The sequence below is a fragment of the Monodelphis domestica genome, chromosome 1 (genome assembly GCF_027887165.1).
Source record: "Monodelphis domestica isolate mMonDom1 chromosome 1, mMonDom1.pri, whole genome shotgun sequence".
In the NCBI taxonomy this organism is placed as follows: domain Eukaryota; kingdom Metazoa; phylum Chordata; class Mammalia; order Didelphimorphia; family Didelphidae; genus Monodelphis; species Monodelphis domestica.
Genome location: NC_077227.1, coordinates 461,900,941 through 461,925,180, shown reverse-complemented (window position 1 = coordinate 461,925,180; position 24,240 = coordinate 461,900,941). Strand labels below are relative to the sequence as shown.

The 24,240-nt window shown below is 42.5% G+C and overlaps 2 protein-coding genes across 10 annotated transcripts in view; both read left to right on the top strand.

The window, feature by feature from the left end:
* The first annotated feature begins 365 nt into the window (after positions 1-365).
* LOC100013840 (HIV Tat-specific factor 1-like) lies at positions 366-3,490 on the top strand. The gene has a single exon (XM_056822804.1). The coding sequence runs from the start codon at positions 509-511 to the stop codon at positions 1,856-1,858; it is 1,350 nt and encodes a 449-aa protein (XP_056678782.1). The 5' UTR covers positions 366-508; the 3' UTR covers positions 1,859-3,490.
* A 6,148-nt stretch (positions 3,491-9,638) lies between these two features.
* SH3GLB2 (SH3 domain containing GRB2 like, endophilin B2) overlaps positions 9,639-24,240 on the top strand; it is a 31,733-nt gene continuing 17,131 nt past the window's right edge. For 2 of the 9 annotated variants that reach the window (XM_056822818.1, XM_056822809.1), the window contains exon 1: positions 9,639-10,214. In XM_056822818.1, coding sequence (XP_056678796.1) covers positions 10,152-10,214 — 63 coding nt within the window. In that variant the 5' untranslated portion in view covers positions 9,639-10,151. The remainder of the gene's footprint in view (positions 10,215-24,240) is intronic. The other 7 variants (XM_056822827.1, XM_056822824.1, XM_056822850.1 and 4 more) reach the window with 6 other exon arrangements.

Here is a 24,240-nt window from a genome sequence, read left to right as displayed (position 1 = left end):
CCTGTGTGTTGGTGTGTGTTTATATTTATGTATAGTTGGCCTATACCTGAAAGAAAACAAAGAGGAAATGAGACTTCTTTGCACAACTATATTTATAACAGCTCTTTCTGGTGGTGACAAAGAGCTGGACACTGAGGGGCTGCCCGTCAAATGGGGACGAGCTGCCTAAATGAGGGCCCCAACATAGATGATCCCTCCTGTGCTTTCCGAGATGATGCGGAGAGGGAGGCTGTAGTCCCAGCTGTAGTTCCATCAGCCCACCACAGTTGTCGCTGTCGCCGCAACCCCACCACCTCTGTGGCCGCTGCTTGTCGCCGCCTCTGTAGCAGTTTTCTGCGCAGCCGCGACCCGCGCAGGCGCCCTGCCCTCCCTCCGCCCGGCGCCCCTCCCCACCCCGCCCCTCCCCTCCCGGACGTATTCCCGCGCCCTCCTTCTTCTTCCGCTGCCTCCCCAGGTCCGGGGATCCCACCGGGACCGGGCGCTCGAGGTGCCTGCCCAGAGCGGAGATATGAGCAGCTGCAGGCGGGACGCCAATGAGGAGTTTAACGAACAGCTGAGGCTCCAGCAGCTCCAAGAGGAGGCCAAGCTCTCGGCCAGCGGCTCGCCCGAGGGCCCCGAGGGCGATGACCCTTACACTTTCGTGGACCCGGCGGATGGCACCGCCTACGAATGGGATCGAGACAAGAAGGCATGGTTCCCTAAGATTACGGAGGATTTCCTTGCCAATTATCAGGCCAATTATGGGTTCCCTGCTGATAGCTCCTCTTCTTCCGGTGGGCAGAAAGAGAAGCAGGCTGATGTGGAGGTAAAAGCTTCGCAAAAACCTACAGATCCAAAAGCCTCACAAAACCCTGAAAAGAAACAGAAAGGTGAAAAAAGAAAGCCTGAGCCTGGGTGGTTTCATGTCGAGGAAGACAAAAATACAAATGTGTATGTGACTGGCTTACCTCCAGACATCACAAAAGATGAATTTGTACAGCTCATGTCCAAATGTGGCATCATCATGAGAGACCCACAGACAGAAGAATATAAAATTAAGCTTTATAAAGACAAACAAGGAAATCTTAAAGGAGATGGACTTTGCTGTTATCTGAAGAGGGAGTCTGTGGATCTAGCATTAAGACTTCTGGATGATGATGAAATCAGAGGCTATAAACTGCATGTAGAAATGGCAAAATTTCAGCTAAAAGGAGAATATGATGCTAGCAAAAAGAAGAAGAAATGCAAAGACTACAGGAAAAAGATGTCTCAGCAACAAAAACAACTGGATTGGCGGCCTGAAAAGAAAGCCAACACTGCTCGAATGCGGCATGAGCGGGTGGTTATTATCAGGAATATGTTCCACCCGAAGGATTTTGAGGCAGATCCACTGGTACTAAATGAGATCCGGGAAGACCTCCGATCAGAGTGTGAAAAGTTTGGGCAAGTTAAGAAGGTCCTTGTCTTTGACCGACACCCAGATGGAGTGGCCTCAGTGTCCTACAAAGAACCAGAAGAAGCTGACCTATGTATACAAGCCCTCAATGGGAGGTGGTTTGGCGGTCGTCAGTTAAACGTGGAAGTGTGGGATGGTGTGACTGATTTTCAGGTGGAGGAGACATCCAGAGAGAGGGAAGAAAGACTGAAAGGTTGGGAGTCTTTTTTAGAGCATCATAACAAACAAAAAGAAACCGATTCTGCTGATCCAAATTCTGCTTCCGGAAGTGTGGCCCTGGCTAAAGGGAAATCATCCTCAGCGGATATGACCTCACCTGGAGCAAAGGAGGAAGCTGGTAATGGGGAATGCAGTAGAGGAGGGACCCAAACTAAGGACAGCAGCTTGGGCCTCGGTGATAATCAAGTCCAGGGATGTCATTAACCCCTTAAGCATGCTTTGTAGGGCAATGTTCGGATTTCTTTCTTTGTGCTTCTGGGTGATTACTGGTAGTATTTCCATGAATACGTGCATATTAATCAGATGTCATCCACTTAGTGCTTTGAAGTTTTCATTAAAAGCAGTATTTAATGAGGAACTAAAAATATTTGTTAATGGGCTGACCTAGTGAAACATCCCAAGTCCTTGGTGCGAGTGAACTGAATTTGTTTTTGTCAGATCCTTGCTTGTAAAGTCTCTAACGGTATCTAAATGTGTGAAGTATGTTGTAGTCTAATTTCAAAATTTGTGATCATAAGACTAAAAATAATTTGGTAATATTTAAATTGAATTTAAGGCTTAAGTTGAATTTTAAACATCACTATTAAATGTTTTTCTATTTTTAAAAAATGATGAAATTGATAGTTTCAGAGTAATCTGGGAAGACTTGTATGAACTGATGCAGAGTGAAGTGAGCAGAACCAGTAGAGCAATTTATACAGGAACAACAATATTATAAAGATAAACAACTGAAAGACTTGAACTCTGATCATCATGATAACCAACCATGATTCCAGAGAACCCATTATGAAACATGCTATCCATCTCTTGATGGAGAGGTGATGGACTCAGGGCGCAGAATGAGATATATTTTTTGGACATGGCCAATACAGGAATTTGTTTTGCTCGACTATGCATATTTGTTACAAGGGTTTGGTTTGGTTTGGTTTTCAGTGGGAGAGGGGAGGAGGGAGGGAGAGAATAGATTTTTGTTAATTGAAAAAAAAATAATTAAAAAAGAGAAAAGTAGCTAGATCAGACAAATTATATACATAATAAATCTGTGCTGGATTTAATATATTTTTCAAAACATTGAGGGATTGATTTTCAATATATTTCAAAGAAGTGTATGAAATGATTGGAAGAAACCATGCATAATACTTCTTCAACATTTCAGTACTTTAATAGATTTTGATCTCATCAGTGTAGGTATTGCCTTCACTGTTGCAGATTGCAACCTGATGTAATTCTCTTTCACATCTTCCCATAAATCCCCCCCAAGAGACCCACTGCTAGTGCTGGGGGCCTTTTTCTAGTTTTTTTTTACTTTGGTTACCCCTCACTTTCCCTTTGTGACTGGCCCTCTTTTTCTGGTAAAACACCTCTCTGATAACAGACTTCATGCTACTTCTGCAGAATTCTTCACTGATAATGTGTTAAAGTATTATCACCCAAAAATGGTGACTGAGAGGTCTTTAGCAACAGCTGATCTATATAGCTACTTGTTCATCTCTGTAAAAATGTTGAGATTAACTTATGTACATATCTAGAGTGTCCTTGATGAAAAACATAAGAAGGGAATACATAGGCTCTTGTAGACAGTTTTCTACAACAGACCACATCTTTGCAGTCACATAATTGATTGAAAGGGATGGGGAATACATGATCCTACTGTTTATTGTTATTACCAAAAAAAAGTTTGAGTCAGTAAAGTACAATAAAAAAAACTTCCAAAAATCATATAAGATTCTGTGATAAATATAACAATAAGGATAACATTGCTTAACAGTTTTCCCCCCAGTTGAATGTCAGCTCCTTGAGGACAAAAATTATTTTGAATAAATGCTTGGAGATTGATTTTTTTTTATCATCATTATCAAGAAAGACATAAAATAGATAAATATATGTAATGGGGGATGGGATCATGAACCAGCTCTTTTTTCTTCTTTCTCCTGTCCTAGTAACAACTCTTAAAGCAGAAGGGCAAGAGCTAGACAAAATGGGTTTAAGTGACTTGCCCAGGATCCCACAGGACGTATTTGAGGTCCTTCATACTCCAGGTCTGGTGCTCTATCCCCTGTGCCACCTACTGGCCCCATGACATGACTTTTATGAGCAGGAGCAGAATGTTCATCTGATACAATCATCATGTGTATTTAGGAGTTTATGTGGACATTGTATAACTGGTTCCAGTCGGCTGACCATGTGGTGAAGAAGAGCCTCTTTGAATGGCCATGTCTCAAGAACTTGAGGAAAGGAGGGAAAAAGAATCCAAAAGACACTAGTAAACCAGAACCTGGCCCTTCCTTTGGTGTGATTTCTTCTTGTCTTGCAGCTTTCTGGTGAGAGAAAAGAATGCTGTGAAGGAAGGGATTTCAGATCCTTCTGAGGTCAACCAATATGAATATGGGCCTTGGTTTTTTTGCCCTTGGTTTCATCATTTGTTGTTTTTTGTTTTCATTTTCGGTAAAAGAGCTTGGAACGGATGTCTTAGTGTGTTTTGGAAGGTCAAGAGAGATAGCCCATCGCAGTAAAACTCTTTTGGGGTCATTTTTATAGTGCTTTTTCTCCCTTGGATTTCTAGTGAGAGAGGAAAGAATATTCTCTTCCCTTTCTACCTCCAGTGGCAATGGTAGCTTGTATCAAAAGCATATACCAGGGATAGCTAGGTGGGGACATGTGTTTGCCTAACCAAACCTGAATCCCTGGCTGATTCCCTGGGAATGTTCTAGGCTTTTTTTCTTCCTTTCTTTTTCCTTTTATGAGCATGGGGTTCACATCTTGAGAAAGGGACATTTCCATATTTGGAGGTTCAAGAGTTCCCAAAATCCTGAGTGGGGCAACCACTATGCGACAAGAAAAGATTTCCTTAGGGAGAAAAAAGGTAAGAAAGAAAGAAAGTTTTCCTTAAGAGTACTATTTTTTTTAAAACCCTTACCTACCATCTTAGAATCAATACTATGCATCGGTAACAAGGCAGAAGAGCAGTAAAGGCTAGGCAATGGGGGTTAAGTGATTTGCTCCGAGTCATATGGCTAGATGATGTCTGACTTGAACCCTAGACCTCCCTTCTCTAAGCCTGGGCCTTAATCCACAGAGCCTCCTATCGGCCCCTGCTATTTTTTTTTTTTAAAGAAAAGAGTTCCATTGCCGAGAACTCAATATGTACCTGAAGGACTAAAGAGAGTCCTTCCCTGGGTGGACAGATGACATGGTCTTTGTCCAGTTGTGAGTTGCCTGAAGAATGCAGGCAGGTAAGAGGTGAATGTGGAGTGTTCAGGAATCTCTGAAAGAGTCTTTAGTTTCTAAGAGGAGTATACAAGTGAGAGAGGCTACTGAATATTCTGTTTGTTATGTATTTTTTCACACACACATTTGAATCCTTTGCATCTTGTGAAGTTTCGGTGATGAAAGAAATAAGGGCTTTCTTATACCTTTTTTTTTTAAAGAAAGAAAAGGAAGAAGGAGGAGAAAGGTCAGGAGAGTGAGTCACCAGGAGGTCTGGGAGCAGTCTATGCTGGAGTTTGTAGCTAGCCTATTAAGCTTTGAGGCCCTGAGGAGTAGGGAGATACTTTCAGGCCCCAGCAGTAGCTGAGAGGATCATTGTTCTAATAGTGATGCTGTACTTGGATGTGTACTTGGTGGGACCAATGCTCTGGTGACAGCCAGGGTCCACACTTTCTAGGAACTGAAGTGATACAGGGGAGAATATGCCACCAAAATATTTGGGGAATGTTTTGTATTTCTGTGCTTCTTATATCATTGAAGCAAATATCTCGTTGTAAAAACTAATTGATGTTGGAGGAGCTAGGTTGCTGAGTAGATAGAGAGCCAGACATGGAGATGGGAGGGTCCTTGGTTCAAATCTGGTTTCAGATCCTTCCTAGCTATGTGTCCTTGGACAAGTCATTTAACCCCAACTTCCTAGCCCTTCCCACTCTTCTGCTTTGGAACTGACATTTAGATTCTGAGATTAAAACTAAACTTAAACTAAATTAAGACTAAAAAACTAATTGATGTTAACTGGTTGGAACTGGTCCACTGGTGACTGAAAGAAGGAGTAACACACTGGAATGAGAATCTAACCTGACAGCAGAAGAGAAGTAGTTCAACCTTCCCTGAGGAGATGTAGTTAGCCTTGGCCTAGAAGGGTAAGTTCAGAATATTCACTGCAGGTGTATGCACCAAAGGTATTCTTCACAACCATGTAGGAAGCCCAACCCATCATCCAAAGAGAAGAAAGATTCCCTGTAGACCGTGAAGTCCTCCAGATGCTCCTGCTTGCAAATGACATTAAAACAATTGTTTCAAGCTTCAGAATGTCACAGAGCTCCCCCATAACAATCAGCCTCACAATCTATGTAGGGAAAAAAGAAAAGAAAGAATGAATGAAAAAGCATTTACTATGTACAAAGGGTATATTAAGACGGATGATAGATACTACAGATAGATTCTATAGATAGCTATCAAGGGCATTTGACAGTAACTTGCACTCAGATATCACTGAACTTTACAAAGCACTTACCTCATTTCCAATCTGAGGTAAATAATACAAGGACTGATACTGTTTAAAATTTAATTTTTAAATTTTATTTTTCCATGGTTATATGATTTTTCTTGTCTTCCTCTCCTCTCCCATGGTTGACAAGCAATTCCACTGGGTTATACGTGTATTATCACTCAAAACCTATTTCCATAATATTAATTTTTGTAATAGAGGCATCTTTTAAAACCAAAACCCCAAATCATATACCCATAGAAACAAGTGACAAATCATATGTTTTCTTCTGGACTTGTACTCCCACAATTCTTTCTCCAGATATGGATAGCATTCTTTCTCATAAATCCCTCAGAATTGAAGGACTGATAATATTGATATTCATTAAACTCTAGTGGCTCCCTATTACCTCTAAGATGAAGAGCAAAACTTTCTAGAATTAAAAATCCTTTGTAGCCTACATTTCTGGGCTTATTTATTACTCCCCTTGGGGACCCTTGAGTCCAGCCAAATTGAAGATGTGGCTTTTTGTTATTCTTCAAACATAACATTTCCATCTCCTGTTTTGTAAATGGGTTCTCTTATATGCTTAGAATGTGCTCCTCTCTTCAACTCTACCCCTCAGCATCTTGACTTTCTTTCAGAGCTTAGCTCAGAAGTATCCTTCTACATTAGGTCTTTTCTTGATTCTTCTAGCTGCCACCTCCCCCATCTCATCTTGGAAATCATCACTATGCATCTATTTTGCACACGCATGTGTGTGTAATTATAATACCCCCAACCACCATAGAATAAGGGAAAGAAAAGGGAATAAGCATTTATATAGTATCTACTACTTACCAAGCCCTGGGCTAAGTGGTTCTTTTTAGCCCTTACCTTCTTAGAATAAATTGTGTATTGGTTCCAAAGCAGAAGAGTGGTAAGGGTTAGACAATGGAAGTCAAGTGAATTGCCCAGGGTCACACAGCTAGGAAGTGTCTGGGGTCAGGTTTGAGCCCAGGACCTCTTTTCTCCAAGCTTGGCTATCCACTGAGCTACCTGGCTAGTCCTGGCTAAGTGTTTTTACGGATATTACTAATAAATTTCATTTGATCCTCACAACAACCCTATAAGGTACTTGCTATTATCCCCATTTTATAGTTGAGAAAACTGAAGCAAACCACGTAAGTGACACGTCCAGGGTTGCATAGCTAGTAAGTGTCTGAGGTCAGATTTGAACTTGGGTCATTATGACTCTATAGACACAGAACTCTTATCCACCATATCACCTGCTGCCTTGGAATGTAAGTTCCTCAAGGGTAAGGACTGTTTAATATTTGTCTTCATATTCCAAGCACCTAGCACACTATCTAACATATAGTAGGCATTTAATAATGCTTATTCCATAGATAAAAATCTATATTAGCTCAACTCCATAACCAAGATTATATTTGGTGCTTACTTTTTCCCAAATCTGGTTTGGATAAAACTAGGATGTAGCCTATATTTAGTTATTTTTCAATGTGTATATGTATATGTATCTTTGCCCTTTTGAAAAAAATCTCATTTTAGGGATACTATTTATTTTCAAATGGGAATCATTAAATGCCATAATCCACTCCCCCCAAATCAAAGCTTCAGAATCAAAGACAATGGAAAGATGAATGGCAGGTATAAGTAGGGATAACATAATACCTAACAGTGACTTGCCCATGAGAAGTGGCATAAAACATATGATCAAGGACCTTTCTAACAGGAAAAGGAAGTGGGTCATTTTATACTGAGGGCAAGAGAATCCCAGTTGCTGTATTGACATCCACAAAATATTAAAAGAACCCAAAGAAGGCTTCCAGCACTTTCTAGGGTTCCTCTAGGGGATTCACAGAGAAAAAAGAATTCAATGTGATGAAAAGCATGGATGGCAGGCAGTTCTCAAAAAAAAGTAAAAACTATTTTAAAACCATATGAGGGGGCACTGAGGTGGCTCAGTGGATAGAGAGCCAAGCCTAGAGATTAGAAGTCCTGGGTTCAAATGTAACCTCAGACACTTCCTAGCTGTGTGACCCTGGGCAAATTACTTAATTCCAGTTACCCAGCCCTTGTTGCTCTTCTGCCTTAGAACTAGTTTGTTATAAAATAGGAGGTAAGGATTAAAAACAAACAAATAAAAAGCATTGCTACAACTATTTGCTGTATTTTAGACCTTTGTATTTTTTATCTCCTTGGGGGTATATGCTTAGCAAATTTGATCTCCAGATCAAAGGGTATAGACATTTGAGCAACTTTTTTAAAAATTATAATTTCTAAATTTCTTTTCAGAATGTTTAGATCTGACCACTAACAGCATATATCCTGACTATTTTTCCATAAACCCTTTAACACTGATTATTGTCAATTTGCTGCAAAGGCTAAGAAATAAAAACTCAGATTGTTTATTTTTTGCAATTCTCTTATAATTAATAATTTTAAGTAATCTTTCATATTTTTTTAAACCTTTACCTCCTGTTTTAGCCTCAGTATTGTGTATAGGTTTCATCTGGGATCAAATTGTGGTCCATGAATGTAACAGAATATTACTAAGCTGTAACAAACAATTATGGTAAATACAGAGAAGCATGGGAAGACAAATGAACTGATACAGAGTGAAGTATGTACCAGGAAAATATCATAGAAGATGTCTACAACAACATAAATGGAAAGAATCTTAAAGTGAACGCTTGTGTTAAGTACAATTTCCAAGTAAATTTGGTCCTGAAGTAGAGAAAGTGCACCTATTTCTATTCTTTGCGGAGATTAAATCTTGTATTTACAGATTATGCTGTGAGGGACAATGTGTAAACCCTGATTCTGTTGATTAGTTTTGTGAAACTGGTTGTTCTTTTTTATTCTTTGCTACAAGACATTGGAGTGGTGGGGGAAGGACACTCTCGGAAAAAGGAGATAATAAAACAAAAGAGAAATAAAAAACAATTTTTTTAATAAGAGAACATATGGAGGGATTTTATCCCTGCTTGGATAAAAATATAATGATCATGAGGTTCTTCACAAGGTGTAAATTACTACATAAATGTTAGTTATTTATTATTAGGCATCAGCAGAAAGAGGGCCACACCAATGAAATCATGAATTCATAGAAGCCTTAAAATATGAATACATTTAAGAGTTAGAAGTAGATATTATAGCTATAATGGACATTTCTGTCAATCATTCCACTTTTCTTTCCTTGAGCTTTGTTCAAGAATGAGATGATCTGCACAGAGATGGCGTCCTTTCCTGGACAGCCTAATCCCTAATCACTCCAATTAGCCAGTCTCCACTCCTACAAGGTAATGGGGTAAAGAACCGACCCCGAACTTCTCTCCTGAATCCGGGGCGCTTTGCTACAGGATGCCTTCGTTCAGTTTCATCACTTCTTCTCTATCACCTTCCCTCCCCAAGTACAGAGCCCTTTTTTCCCTCGGTTTAGGGTCAGAGATAAACCAAGGAGGGTTGGGGCAGTCCCCCATCCCTCTCCCTCTCCCATGGGGGATGGCTCCAATCCAGGACAAACAGCTGGCACAGAGGAAACAGCTGCTGGAGAGCTCCGCAGTCCCCATTCTACTAACCTGAACCATCTGGCGATAGAGACAGAAATGCGGGAGGGGGTTTCTGATTGGGGGGGGGGGGAGAAGATCCTAGGGTTTTAGGAAGAGGGAAGAGGCCGAGAAAGAAGAGGGGTGGAGAAAGAGAGGGCAACCCGTCCCCTCGCTTTGTCTAGGGCTGCAGGTATTTTCCACTTTAAGAAGCAACCCAGCCGGGGGCCAGAGGGCAGCAGCGAGCACCGGCGCCGAGCTGGGGACGCGGGGCGCAGTGGGTTCTGCGCGCCGCGGCGGCACCTCCTCTCCCCGAAGCTGACAGGCAGCAGGTGGGCGGAGTGGAGGCCGGGGCGGTGGCGGGGCGGACTCCGCCGGCTCCGATGCGAGGCTGCTGGTCCGGGTCGGTGCTAGCGGGAGGAGGAGGAGGAGGAGAAGAAGAAGGCTCCACCAGCAGGGGGGCCAAGCCATGGACTTCAACATGAAGAAGCTGGCGTCGGACGCGGGCATCTTCTTCACCAGGGCGGTGCAGGTAAGCTGAACCTGAGCAGGGTTGGGCTGTGCTTGGATGAGCCGGGCTGGGCGGGTGGGGCAGCTCGGAGGCCTGGCAGCTCCTGCACAAGCCAGTTTGCTCCCTGGACCCCAGTTTTCCACCTCGGCTGCGCGTCGGGGACCTTTCCTCCTCTGCGAAATCGACATCAGGAGTCTGGGCTGCGGCCAAGAGAGAGGACTGAGGGGGAGCGAGTCGAAGAGCTGCTGGAGAGCTCCCGGGACTGCAAAGCAGTCTCCGCGGCGCCTGCCCTGCTTCCCATCTGGTGCGATCTGTGACTCGGCTTCTGTATCTCCTAGGGCTCTCCCCGAGAGACCCGGATGTCTGGGATGCTATAGGGTCTGTTTGAAGCATCCTAAGGCAGTTGCTAAGAAGGGAGGAAGGAGAGACCCTGAACCAGAGACCAGAGGCTGCTGGCACAGGACTCTGGATCTACGATGCGGAGTCTGACCGAGACAGTGTCTAGGAAGCTTTCAGTCCTAGGGAAGGCCCCTGCTATGGAGCCCTCCTTTTCTCTATCTGGCTTTAGGGAGATGAATTGACCCGGTCCTGGTGTGCCAAGCCTCCTCTGCTCCAGGCCCTCAGAAGCAGCTTGGGGAAGCAGGGAGGGGAAGGGAGGGGAGCTAAACTTAAAACTCATATATCTCTCCATTCTCTCTCATTCTAGCTATTTCCCCTTTTTCTCCCCCCTCCACTCCCTAGTCACTAACCAGGATAGCTCGATGGGGGAGGAGGGAGTTGGGGATGGGCTCCACCCGCTTCCCTCACCATCTTCCACTCAGCCCCAGATTCCTCTTAACTACTTAACCTAGGGCTGGGGCTGCCTGAGCCATACTGTTAGCATGGCCCTTTCTGCCCTTGAATAGCCAAAGGAAAGAGTGGCCTCCACATATGCTGAGCCATGCTTCCCTAAGGTAAAGGGAGTGATATCTGAGCAAGAAGTGTCCAGATTACCACTGAACTTCATAGTTTGCATCTGGCAGCTTTTTCTGCCTGTTTTTTTTTTTTTTTTTGTGGGAAGGGTGAGGGAAGGCTGGGGATGGAATAATGACCACATCCTGACCAGGACACGTGGCCCATGGGTCACACCCCCTATTCTAAGGCTGGTTGAGCAAACCTCGAGTAAACAAACATTGTGGGTTTCTGGCTTTCCTCTTTATCCAGATATGGATTACAGTTGAGGAGGGGAGAGGTCAGGGTAGGAGAGTCCCTGAATATTGAGACTGTTCTAATTCGCTTTTGTTTGGTCAGCCTGGAAATTCCTTCCCTAGGTGAATTTTGGGAGAAGGAAGTTTCTGTCTCAGTCTGGTATAGTAAAAAGAGCTCTGATCTTAGAGTCAAGAATTCTGATATTGAGCCCTAGTTTTGCCACTCATTTGGCACTTGGACCTTCATTCTGTAACTTCTCTCTGAACCTCAGTTTCCTTATTTATAAAATGAAAGTACTGAATTGGTGCATAGCTCTAAGACTCCTCCATAACTTAGAGTGATCTCAGCAGGAGGCAACTATCTGTATTCCATACTTAGGGTAGACTTCCTTGATGGAAGAGGCAATATGGCATAGTGAGAAGACTTAAAGTCAAGCAGACCTGGGTTCAAATTCTGCCTTATTCACTTAAGTGTTGTTTGACCATGAACTAGACAAATGTCTAGTTTTTGTCCCCTTTGAAGGATCAGTATTAATGATGTATTCAAAAGCTGATGCCAGTGAACAAAGTGTTCATGGATCCGACTTATCTGGATAGATTTCTAGTATTTCACATGGTTGATAAATACCAATCTTTCTATTGGTTTGGCTGAAAATTTGTTGGGTTTAGAAATTGTACTTTCAAAGAAATGAAGCTGCAACTGGCAGACAGACTGAAAAAAGATCCTTTTGAATACATCTTTAATACCTTTGTGATTTGTCATTACTGAAACCCCTCACCCTTTTAGTCTCAGTTTCCTCAAATATAAAATGGGGCTGGCGGTGACAATAATAGCATCTACCTCAAAAGATTGTTGTGAACTTCAAATGAGATAAGGTACAAGATCAAATGATTTACAAATGCCTCATCTCCCCTAGGGAAATAGAAAGGGACCACCTAAGTGGTGGAGTGAAGAAGGGTCTCAGATCTGCTTACAGTCAGTGACAAGGTCCTGGGAAGAATTGAGGTGACCTAGCTCCCAACCCAAGACCTCAGTTATTGAGAGCTGTGTCCTTGGATGTTCCTTGTCCATGTTTACTACAAGTTCCACAAGACTGTTTTCTCCTACTCCTGAAGGGCACAGGAAGCTGGTTTTTCTCTGGACTCTGCATTGACACCCCACCCCCGCTGCACACACTTATGGTCATGGCTCTGAGATTTGAAGTTGGGGGCCCTCCCCCTGGCAGAGAATGGTTGGGTTGTCAGGGCAACCGTATTATCAGCCTTTTTTATCTAGCCTAGACTGGATTGGCAGGTTCCTTCTCACCCCCACCTACCTCTAAGAACACTGGCCCTACCCCCGTTTCCCCTTCCAAATTCGCCTTTCTGCTGGAGCTGGGGGTTACCTAGAGTATGTGTTCATATCTGTCTGTGTGCAAGGGGAAGGCTGCACATGTGGAGCCTGGGTAGGAGCTACTAGCAAGTGAAATCTCTGGGGAGTAGGAGGGACCCTGTCCCACGCAGCAGGGAAGAGCTTTATAAATAGTGGCTTTCCCCCCACCCCCCATACCCAGCCCTGTTGCCTTCTGGCTCTGGATCAGCCCTACTCCCAGGATTCTCGGGCCAGGTCCCTTTTAAAATAGACAGGGCCAGAGGACCAAAGCTGAAGGGGAATGTAGGGGGTGAAGAGAGAGGGCAAGACTGAAGAGGCCCAAACGCACTAAGAGGTGATGGAAAGGTTTCCAGACCTCACACTTAAAAGTTGTTCGGTGTAAGGAGCACTAGATTTGCAACCTGCAGACTTTGAAAGCGATGTCCTCCATTTCCTCACTTAGAGAATGGGGAGCTTTCAAAGGTCCTTTCTAACTATAAATCCTAGGATCCAGACCTAAGACCATTCTTGGTTTCTGCTGTCTGAGCTTGGAGCAGAGAGGCCAGCTCCCTGAAGGAGCTTTTCATTCCTCTTTCCCTCAGTCCCAAATCCCTAAATCTTTGCTAGTGAGAGGACCAGAGCCTCTGCAACCATTAATCTTACCACTGCAGAAAGGATAGGGCAAGGATTAGTCCAGACCAAACGTTGGAGGCTCCTGGAAGAACCCATAGTATTTAAGGGGAGGAATGGCATCTGTCTAAGATATGAGGATGGCAATGGTCATCTGTCTTGTGTTCAAAGATAGGAGGGGAAGGTCTTCTTTTTTCTTCAGTCCTGTAGGTCCATTCTACTCTCCAAAAATGGCAGATGGGATATTAGAGTAAGGAAGGCAGTCAGATCCTGGACTATGGTGGATGGACTTAAGGACTGTGGGATGGCTGAGAGCTTCTCTGTCTGATATCTAAGGGTTTTTCCTCCTCAGTGGAAGGTGGGAACAAGAGATTTCCAGGGCTACCAAACCCTATTTCAGTTTTCCCTGCTCGTCTCTGGGTCTAGTTGCCATAGTGATGGTAACTTTAAACATGATTGGGGAAATGGGAAATATAGCAAGCCTGATATGATCTGGATTTTGGCCATTTAAGCTTGATAAGGCAGCATTATTTTCACATGAACTTGTCCAGCAAGCAGCTAGAAATGCTAGGCTGCAGCCCATAGCATCATGAGATGTGGGATTGGAAAGGCCCTTTAGCTCATCTAAACCAATCTTCTCATTTTACAAATTACAAAAAGGCCCCAAGAGGAGAAGTGATTTTTACCAAGATCATACAGATAGCAAATGGCAGAACTAGGTAGGATTCAACCTAACTTTGTACTGAATTTAGTGTTTTTTTCTACTATGACTTTCTCTTAGGAGACAGATCAGTTTGGTTGGAGATCAGTAATTTATTAAGCATTTATTAAACCCCTGTTAGATGCATGCTAGGAACTTGGGATACTAGTCCCCCTGCCTTGTAGGAGTTTACATTCCAGTAGGGGAGGGATATGGTCTGGACCTGTGATTTTATTGGAATAGGGAACTCCTGGATGAGAAAACTCCCTCTAACTATACCAAGTAGTATCTTCTCTGAAACTTATAGACTTGGGAATTACCTAGAATACAAAGAAGTTAAGTAATCTTCCCAGCATTGCAGAGCCAGTATGTCAGAGGCAGGATTTGAATCCAAACCTATCTAGCTTCAAGACTTAACTCTTTATTCCCTATACCTATGATGGCATAACCTGTGGCACACATGCTGGGGGGGGGTGCTTCCCTCCCTCCCATTACTCTTGCCTGAGGACATTTCTCCCATCACCTGCCACTCTGCCCAGCAGCCCAATGGGAGTGCTTCCTCCCTCCCCTTCCTCCAGGGGTCAGGTAGGGGTTCACACACCATGTGAGGATTGCAGTTTGGGCACTCAGTCTCTAAAAGGTTCATCATCACTGGCCTATACCAAGCTGCCACTTAGACAATATAAATTTGTGGTCATTTAATGGGCTTTATAACTAGGGAATTAAGAGATACTTTTTTTTAGTGCTTTAAAGTTTTCATATTTTAAAAAATATTATAAAGATATTTGATTTTTATCAATTATATGTAATAACATAAGTTTTCCACAACAGTTTTCAGAAGTTATATGATCCAAATTGTTTCCCTCCTTCTCATCCCTCCCTCTTTCCTGAGCAGACAAGCAATTCTTTCTGGGTTATACATGTATTATCATGCAAAACATCTTTCCATATTGTTCATTTTTTGGTAAAAGAACAATAATATTATTAATAATTAATAATGAATTAATAACCATATTAATCCAAAACCCCAAAATAGAACCCAAATAAACTAACGTGAAAAATCATATGCTTTGATCTGCATTCTGACTCCAATAATTTTTCCTTTTGAAGAAAGTATCACTTGAGCTGAGCCATGAAGAGAATTTGGGATTAGGGTAGCTATGTGGATAGAGCACCACACCTGGAGTTGGGAGGACCTAAATTAATATCTGGCTTCAGATTCTTCCTAACTGTGTGACCCTAGGTAAGTCACTTAACCCCAGTTGCCTAGCCCTTGCCATGTCTTAGAGTTGTTACTAAATCGGAAGGGGGAGAGAGAGACAGACAGACAGACAGACGGACAGACAGACAGAGACAGAGAGACAGAGACAGAGAGACACAGAGAGAGAGAGAGAGAGACAGAGACAGACAGAGACAGAGAGAGACAGAGAGACAGAGAGACAGAGACAGAGACAGAGACAGAGAAAATGTGTGTGTGTATGTTGGGGTTCCAGGAGGCTAAGATGAGGAGGAAGAGCATTCCAGGTAGAGGTGGCAGTCTCTGTAGGGGCATAGGAATAAGAGATAAAATGTTGTGGATAAGGAATAGCAAATAGGAGATGGCTGGAAATGTAAACCTGGGCATTTAGCAAACATATGGGACTAGTTTAGAACAAGGGAGACTGTAGAGATTGAAGAGGCAGAGACCTTTAGAAATACCTGCTCTCTCAAAATAAGCAGAGCAGGGAGAACATTGTACACAGTAAAAGCAATATTGCACGATGGCTATCTGTGAAAATTCGGCTACTCTCAGCAATGCAGTGATCTGGGACAATCCTGAAAGCCTTCTGACTCCAGAGAAAGAACTGGTGGAGCCATCTTTCACATCAGGGTAGCTTTGGCTTTATTTTGAAGTTTTGGTTATATATGAGTTTGCTCTTACCACAAGGACCAATTCAGAAGTGTGTTTTGCATGATAATAAAAATGAAATTAACCAAAACAAAAACAAAGGTGCTCTGGCCAGCTTTGGTAGTCGTGGGGTGGGTGGGGAAGTTGTCATGGTGATTCAGTATCTTAGTAAATGCTTGGTTGGGTGGGCCAGAAATTGGGAGGTTGTTCTAGGTTGGAGACAAGTGGAGACAAGGAGAGCAGTCAGTTTTAAATGAGGGGCTTTTTAGGATGAGAGAGACTTGAGAGTGTTTACCGAGCAGGGTGGACGCAGGCAGGATGAGCCCTTGGGAGCCCAGGAAAAGGAATGCAAAAGAAGGGGAAGTGAGTGATGGGGAAGGGAGGAAGAGAGTGTTGGAGAGAAGTGGTTGAGCTGGCAGAGTTCAAGGGAACTCCCAGGCCCAGGACTTGGGTCGCTTCAAATGGTTGCCCATGCAGCATTAGCCCAACTCAGATTCTCCTTTCATCCCCAGGATAGATCCTGGTTGGCTGCAGTAGCTACATGCTCAGTAGGAAGAAACCCAAGCCCTAGTGCATTATTGATGGGCTGGAAGGCAACACCCCTTGTTCTCTCCTCTCCCTCCACCCCCACCCCTGGCCAGAGAGGCCACTCCTCAATAATTTATCACTATTCCTTTGGGAGAAACCAGGGCAGGGCCTTCTCCCAGGCCTGAGTAAATTCATCATAACCCATGCTGGGCATTACCAGGCTGTGAAACATGCTGCCCCCTCCCCTCTCAATTTCTTTATATCCTAGATGGGGCAGGAAGGAGGAACAGTGAGACTAGGGATTCCAGCTCTAGCTCTGGAGCTAAATTTTGGGGTAAAGAGGCGGCAGCAAGTAGTTCCATCCCAAGAGGAGAGGAGCAGAAGGTAAAGGGATCAATCAATCAGTCCAGATGTGAGTTTTGCCTCCCACCCAAGAGTGGGTATTCATCATGCTTCTCTAGGGTTTACCACAATTCTCTGGTTCTTAGCCTGGCCTATGAAGGCTACCTTATGTTCCTTTCATGGCTAGAAATATTTGAGCAGAGGCAGGGGTCACCACAGGGGATAGGTATTCTAGCATTGGGTAAGTGGGTTCTCTAAAGAACCCAAAGGTATGTCCTTCCTACCTGGGAGAGTCTTATGTCTATGTACTTTCAGAATAACAGGATTTAGGGAAGTCTCCTATTCCTCTCTTTTTCCTTTGAGGCAGAGGCCTAGAGGCTTTCGGTAGGGAAATGTATCCTTGTAGCAGAGATGCAGGAAGAGGCACATAGCCAATAAGAATTAGGAGAAAATGACTCAGAACTGGGAGAATTATCAGGACAGCAAAGGCCCAATTTAATCAAGTCTTGGAAAAATGTTCTAGACAGTTTAAAAAAATCAAATTAATAGGTGAATTGCTTGAGGTAAATGATAGAGAAACTAGCATTCAAATTCAAATTTGCTTCCATCATTTCCTTTGAAAATAATCTATTGACTGCCTCAATTGCCCAAGGCACTAGGGATACAAAAACAAAATAAAAAGGATCTCTGCCCTTGAGAAACTTACATTTTATTGGGAGAATATAACATGGGAATGTGAACTACTGTAAACAGAGAAGTATATGTATGAGAACCTGGAGAGCATTATTAACTAAGAGGATCAGGAGGATAGAGGATGGCCCTTGAGCTGAGCTTTCAAGGAAGGAAGGGATTCTGAGGTATGGAGTCAAGAGGGAGCACACTCCAATCATGAGGGAAAAGTTTGGGGCACAGTGAATTGATTGGTTTGGTTGAAACATTGAATGCATCACGGGAAGTAATGTGTAATAATTCTGGAAAGGTAGTATGAAGACTGAATTTAGCTATCTCCTGATTGTAACAATGAAGGTATTAAGCTCTTCCTTTATTGGGAAGATTGAATTGTAATCCACAATCTATTTTTAGATTTTAATCCCCAAAAAGGTTATAACTCCGCATTTTAAGTAGATCTAACCATTTTAACTACAAAAAGGTGTTGAGTAACTACAAAAGGTGAACTAACCAAAAAAAGGTGTTAAGTAACCCAAAAAGGTATAATCTAACCAAAGAAGATGTGAACTAAAGAGTGAGCAGTCTTGGAGAAAAGCATCTGCTGTGATTGGTAGATGTGAAATTTAGGGGAGGTGACACAAGACAAAAAGATCTTTAAAAAGAGGACCAGAGGCCAGAAGAAGGTATTCAATTTGATATAGTGGATTCAATGAGATCAGGAGATTGAAGAGCTCTCTGACTCAGAGGAGAGACTGGAAGACAGACACTTGAGGTGCCAGGAACGACGGGAAGATAGACACCCAGACTTCTTTCCATTTAGACAGTCACCCATTGGTGAGTGAAAGGCTGACTTAGTGACCCTGTGTGACCCATCATCTTGAGACTGTTTTCCCTGAGTATTTCTTTTCCCTTAGTATTTCTACCTGACTTAGAGGAAGCTGGAGTTTCCTCTCTCTCTCTCTCTCTCATTCCTTAATATCTTCCCTCTATTGTAAATAAACTACCATAAATTCCATTTACTTTAGTAATTCATTTTGGGATTTAGAAATTAAATCCCTGGCTACCGACCACCTACTTAAATATTCAGAGTCCAACCAAAATTAAATTTAACAGTAGGCTGGAGCCAAATTGTAAAGAACTTTACATTCCAACATGAAGAATCTCTAGTTTGTCCTAGAAGCACCAAGCAACTTCTGATTTAGGAAGAAAATGTTGGCAGCTTTGTGAAAGATAGAAGAGAGAGAGTAGAGAATGGAATCTGGGAGCCCAATTCAGAGATCATTACAACAGGGGTAGCTAGGAGGCAAAGTGGAAAGAGCTCCAGGCTTGAAGTCAGGAAAACTCAACTTCTTGATGGCTTCAGTCAAGCCATTGAACCCTATTTGCTATAGCAGCTCTTTTTTGTGATGGCAAAGAATTGGAAATTGAGGAGATATCTATCTATTGGGGAATTACTGAACAAATTGGAGTATATGATAGAGGTAGAATACTATTGTGCTATAAGAAATGATGAACAGTATGATTTCAAAGTTAGAAAGACCTGTGTGAATTGAGGTAGGGTTAAATAAGTAGAATCAGGAGAACATTATACACAGTGACAGCAATATTGAGGAATCATCAACTGTGAAAGACTCAGCTACTTTCAGCAATACAATGCTCTGGGACAATTCTGAAGGACTTATGAAACGAATGACATCCACCTCTAGAGAAAGAACTATTGGATTCAGAATTTTTCACTTATTTGTGCTTTTATTTGGAGGTTTGGATTTTATATGAATGTTCTCTTATAACAGTGACCAATATGGAAATATGTTTTGCATGATGATACATGAATAACCCAGATCAAATTGCTTACCATTCTTGAGAGGGGGAGGGAGACTTATAAATTCAGAAGATGTGTTCAAAATTGTTATTATGTACATGTAAATGGAGAAATAAAATATTTTTTAAAAAAGAAAAGATGAGAATTTTTTTAATGATCATAAAATTTTTTAAAAACTATTTCCCTCAGTTTCCTCGCTATAAAATGAAATGGAGAAGGAAATGCAAACCACTCCAATATCTCTGCCAAGAAGCATCAGACATGACGAAATAACTAAATAATAACCAAAAAAAACTACAATAGCCCAGGCAAGAGATGATGAGGGTGGAGTGAGAATGGGACAAATGTGAAAGATAAACTAGGATGATGGCGGTGGTGAGAAGGGGAAAAATGTGAAAGATATTACAGAGGGACAATCAACAAGACTGGGCCTGAAGGAGAAGGAAAAATCAAGGGTGATTCCCAATCAAGGATGATTCCTAGCTTGTGAACCTGGAGGGTCTAGAAGATTGGTGATATCTTCAGCAGAAAAAGAGAAGTTGGAGGAAATGATTTTAATATGGGTTTAGCTTATTTGAGGTAACTAGTGGGCATTCAGCGACGCATGATCATATATAGGTAGTTGTCAACACAAAACTAGAATTCAGAGTTCTGGAGAGGGCCGAGGACTTCAGATTAAGAAGGGGTGAACAAACATTTGTTGGAGGAATCGAAGCCCAAGGCGGATGAGGATACTATAAAAGAACATCTAGCTACTTTATATGAGTTTGGGGACATTTTATAATATATTAATATAGTAGCATGACTCTAATCTTACTATAATTAATACTTACTATTAATAAACTAACAATTATTATTACTAATAGTGGTAGTAGTAATAGTAACCTCTTAGTAATAATAAAATTTAAGGTTTGCAAATCACTTTATAAATATATCTATTTTTGTCCTCACAACAACTCTGAAATGTAGGTGCTATTTGTATCATCCTCATTTTATAGATGGAGAAACTCATGGTTAAATGCTTTGGTCAGGGTCACATACAGCAAATAAGTGTCTGAAGTAGGATTTGAACTTAGGACTTCTTGCCTCTATATTCACTGCTCTCTGCTGTACTACCTAGCTGCCACCTTTGGATGGGTTACTAGTTAGCTGATCCAAGAGAATGATTTTTAGGTTCACTGCTATCTCCCTGGAAGAAAACTCAGTGATGGGCCACAAAGCTCAATCTTCAGCTCTGACCTTTTCAGGACTTTAATTAACGACTTGGATGAAGGTGCATTTGGCCGGGACCAAGCAAAGATGGATAGTGACTGTATGTATGACAGAATAAGGGCTAGAACACTGGACTGAAAGTGAATGGAAACTCCTCTCCCTGGGTCCAAAAAGCCCAATTCCACAAGCACAGGATGGGGAGGGGGGTGCTTTGCTCAGTGGTTCAGGTTAAAAAAAGACTAAGGTAATTTTCAGTGAATCAGCAAGCTGCAGCTGCCAAAAAAAGCAAATTGGTTGAGGCTGTCAGTCTAGAAGTACAGTGTCCAGGCTAAGAAAGGAGTGGTGGTTCCACCAGTCTCTGCAAAGGGCAGTCCACAATTGAGACGATTGTGTTGAGATCCAAGCAGGATTTTGAGAGGAATTGGCAAATGGGAGTAGATCCAGAGGAAGGGATTAGTTAGATAAAAAGACTTAAAGCCAAGTCTTTTATTTATTTATTTATTTTAACCCTTACCTTCCATCTTGGAGTCAATACTGCGTATTAGCTCCAAGGCAGAAGACTGGTAAGGGCTAGGCAATGGGGGTCAAGTGACTTGCCCAGGGTCACACAGCTAGGAAGTGGCTGAGATCAGATTTGAACCTAGGACCTCCCGTCTCTAGGCCTGACTCTCAATCCACTGAGCTACCCAGCTGCCCCCCAAAGCCAAGTCTTTTAAAGAGTAGTTAAATAGGACAGTTGGGTGGCTCAATGAATAGAGAGCCAAGCTCAGAAAAGGAGGTCCTGGGTTCAAATTTTACCTCAGATATTTTGTAGCTATGTGACCCTGGGCAAGTCACTTAATTGCCTAACTCTACTCTTGTTTTAAGATTGATAATAAGACAGAAGGTAAAGGGTTTTTTAAAAATTTGTTTGTTTTTAAGTAATTACAGGAGCTGAGGAATTTTATATTTCAGAAGGAATACTTTGGAGTGGGAAGTTGAAAGAATGATTGCTCTCTTTGAATATTTAAAATATGCAAAAGACAAACTTGTTAGGTGGACCAGAGGAGAAAACTAGAGATTCAGGTTTGGAAGTTATAGAAAGTCAGATTTCAACTTAGTATGAAGAGTTCTTTCAAATGATGGAAGCCGTCTGAAAATGATTGGCTTGCCATGTAAGGTAGTAAGTTCCTCATTGCCTAGAAGTGATATTTAAGCATCTGTCGTTCAGTTGTGATTTTAAAGACTGTTTCTGTACATCTCCCAGGAGGAAGCACAGGGGCTGCTTAAGGACTTGGTCCTTCTCTAATCTGCAGGGGAGTTTTGACCTGCTCCATTTCTAAACTGGGCCAGTTTGTTTCCCCTTAGGTAACCCAGTGACTCCCCACTCCTGGGCATGAATCATATCCATGCTGAACATAGTAAGGAATCCCATCAGTTTAGCCCACTGTAGCTTAGAACTCCTAAACTCAATAGATCCACCAGGCTTAGTCTTCCTAGTATCTGGAATTATAGATATATACCACCATGCAAACAGTTTATTTTAAAGTGCTTATTTTGTGTTGGGTATAGAGAAAGAGAAAAGGTTTAGAGAAGATTTATCAAGGGCAGCTGAGTGGCTCAGTGGATTGAGAGCTAGGCTTAGAGATGGGAGGTCCAAGGTTCAAATCTGGCCTCAGATACTTTCTAGCTGTGTGACCCTGGGCAAGTCAGTTAACTTTCATTGCCTAACCCTTAGGAACCTTCTGCCTTGGCACCAATACACAGTAGTGATTCTGAGACAGAAGGTAAGGGTTTAAAATAAATAATTTTTTAAAAGACTTGTTCCTTGCCCTTATGATGTTTATGATCTAGTTCAGTGATGGCAAGCCTATGGCACAGGTGCCAAAGATGGCACACAGAGCACTCTCTATGGGCACTTGGCCCCACCCCAGTTGGTTCCTAGAAAGGCAGAAGGACTTGAGAGTGGAGCTGCTCCCCTCCCCCTCTCCACTGTGTCTGATTACATTTTTTTCACATCCTCCGCCCCTCTGCCCAGCAGCCATTGGGACCTCTTTCTCTCTCCCCTGTCTGGGAATGGAACTCAACAGAGCACTCAGCCTCTGGTGGGGGGAGGGGCACAGCACTCATTCTAATGGGGTGGGGCCCAGCACTCCATCTCTAAAAGGTTTACCATCACTGATTTAGTTGGATGCAAAGATGCCAATCCTGGTAATTATAATATACAATAATCCAGCATATTGGAGATAATAAGCAAAATGCTATCTGAAGTACAAAGGGGAACGTTTTTACCTGTGAATAAGACATTGCTTTGAGGGAACAGCATTTAAAATGGTCTTTAAAAAATGAGTAAGAAGTGAAGAAGGGAAACAGAAGATGCCATTCTGGGTGTAGGAAATAATGTAGTCAAAGTCCCAGGGGCAGGAGAATGAAACGTGTGTTCAGGGGGAAGAGAGGGAATCAGGTTGGCTAAAGAGTAAATCAAGCTGGAACAGTAAGCTAGTACCTTGCTTATGGAGAGCCTTGAATGCCAAGTTAGAATTTTACTTAGGCAGTAGGGAGCTCCTGAAAACTTTGGATCAGGGCAACACGACAGAAAGGTTATTCTAGAAGCAATATGCAGGATGTATTGGAAGGCTAGAGAGCTGATTGGGCTATTTCAGTAGTCCAGGCATGTATTGGTAGTAAGGAACTTTGTGAATGTGGAAAGAATAGGGAAAAGGCACAAATGCATGTTCTATAAAAGAGAGATTGAGAGGATTTAGTGTGAACCAAGATATCTGGTGAGATGTCAGGAAACAGTCAAAGATAGCCCTTTGGTACCTTTACAGCCAGAAGTAAGGAAGTCCAAAGGAGGGACCAGTTTCACAGGAGAGATACCAAGCTCAGTTTTAGGTATGTTGAGATGCCATTGGGATCTCCAGGTGCATTTCCTGGGTGGACATCTGTCCATTTGCCAAGAGTGTTGTGGAAGGGATTCCTGTAGGGAATAAAAGGTTAGACTCTCCCTTCAGGATCCCCGCAGGATCTACAATTTAAGACTCATAAGACCCTAGGATTTAGAACTCGAAGGGACCTTTAGAGCTCATCTAGCCCAACAAACTTTACCATTTCTTAGATCAGAAGACTCGTAACGCGACTTGGCTGAGGTCACCTAAGGAGTAAGTTACAGAGTTGAGATGTGAATCAAGGCAATCGAATTCCACATCCAGGGCTCTTTTAACTACAATTTTGTGATCAAGTGTACTTGCACTCTGTATTTGGTGCCATGGGGTGGAGGGAGCAGGAGTGCATGCAGGCTGCCCCACAAGATGTCAGCCAACAATGCAGAAAGCAATAGCAGAAGTAACCAAAGTGATCTTTTTTTTTTCCTTCACCAGTTATGTAAAAACTGGATCAACATGAATAACTCAGCTTGAATTGCTTGCCAGCTCCAGGAGTGAGGGAGGAAAGAAGGGAGGGAGACAATTTGAATCATGTAGCTTTGGAAAATGTATATGGAAATTTGTTATTACATGTAATTAGTAAAAATAAATAAATATCCAATTATGCAAAAACAATTTTTAACATCATTTTCTAGCATTTTGAATTCCAAATTTTCTCCTTCCCTCCTTCTTCTTCTCCCTTCCTGAGGTGATAAACATTTTTTTAACCTTCCATCTTAGAATCAATACTGTGTATTGGTTCTAAGGCAGAAGAGTGGTAAGGACTAGGCAATGGGAGGTAAGTGACTTGCCCA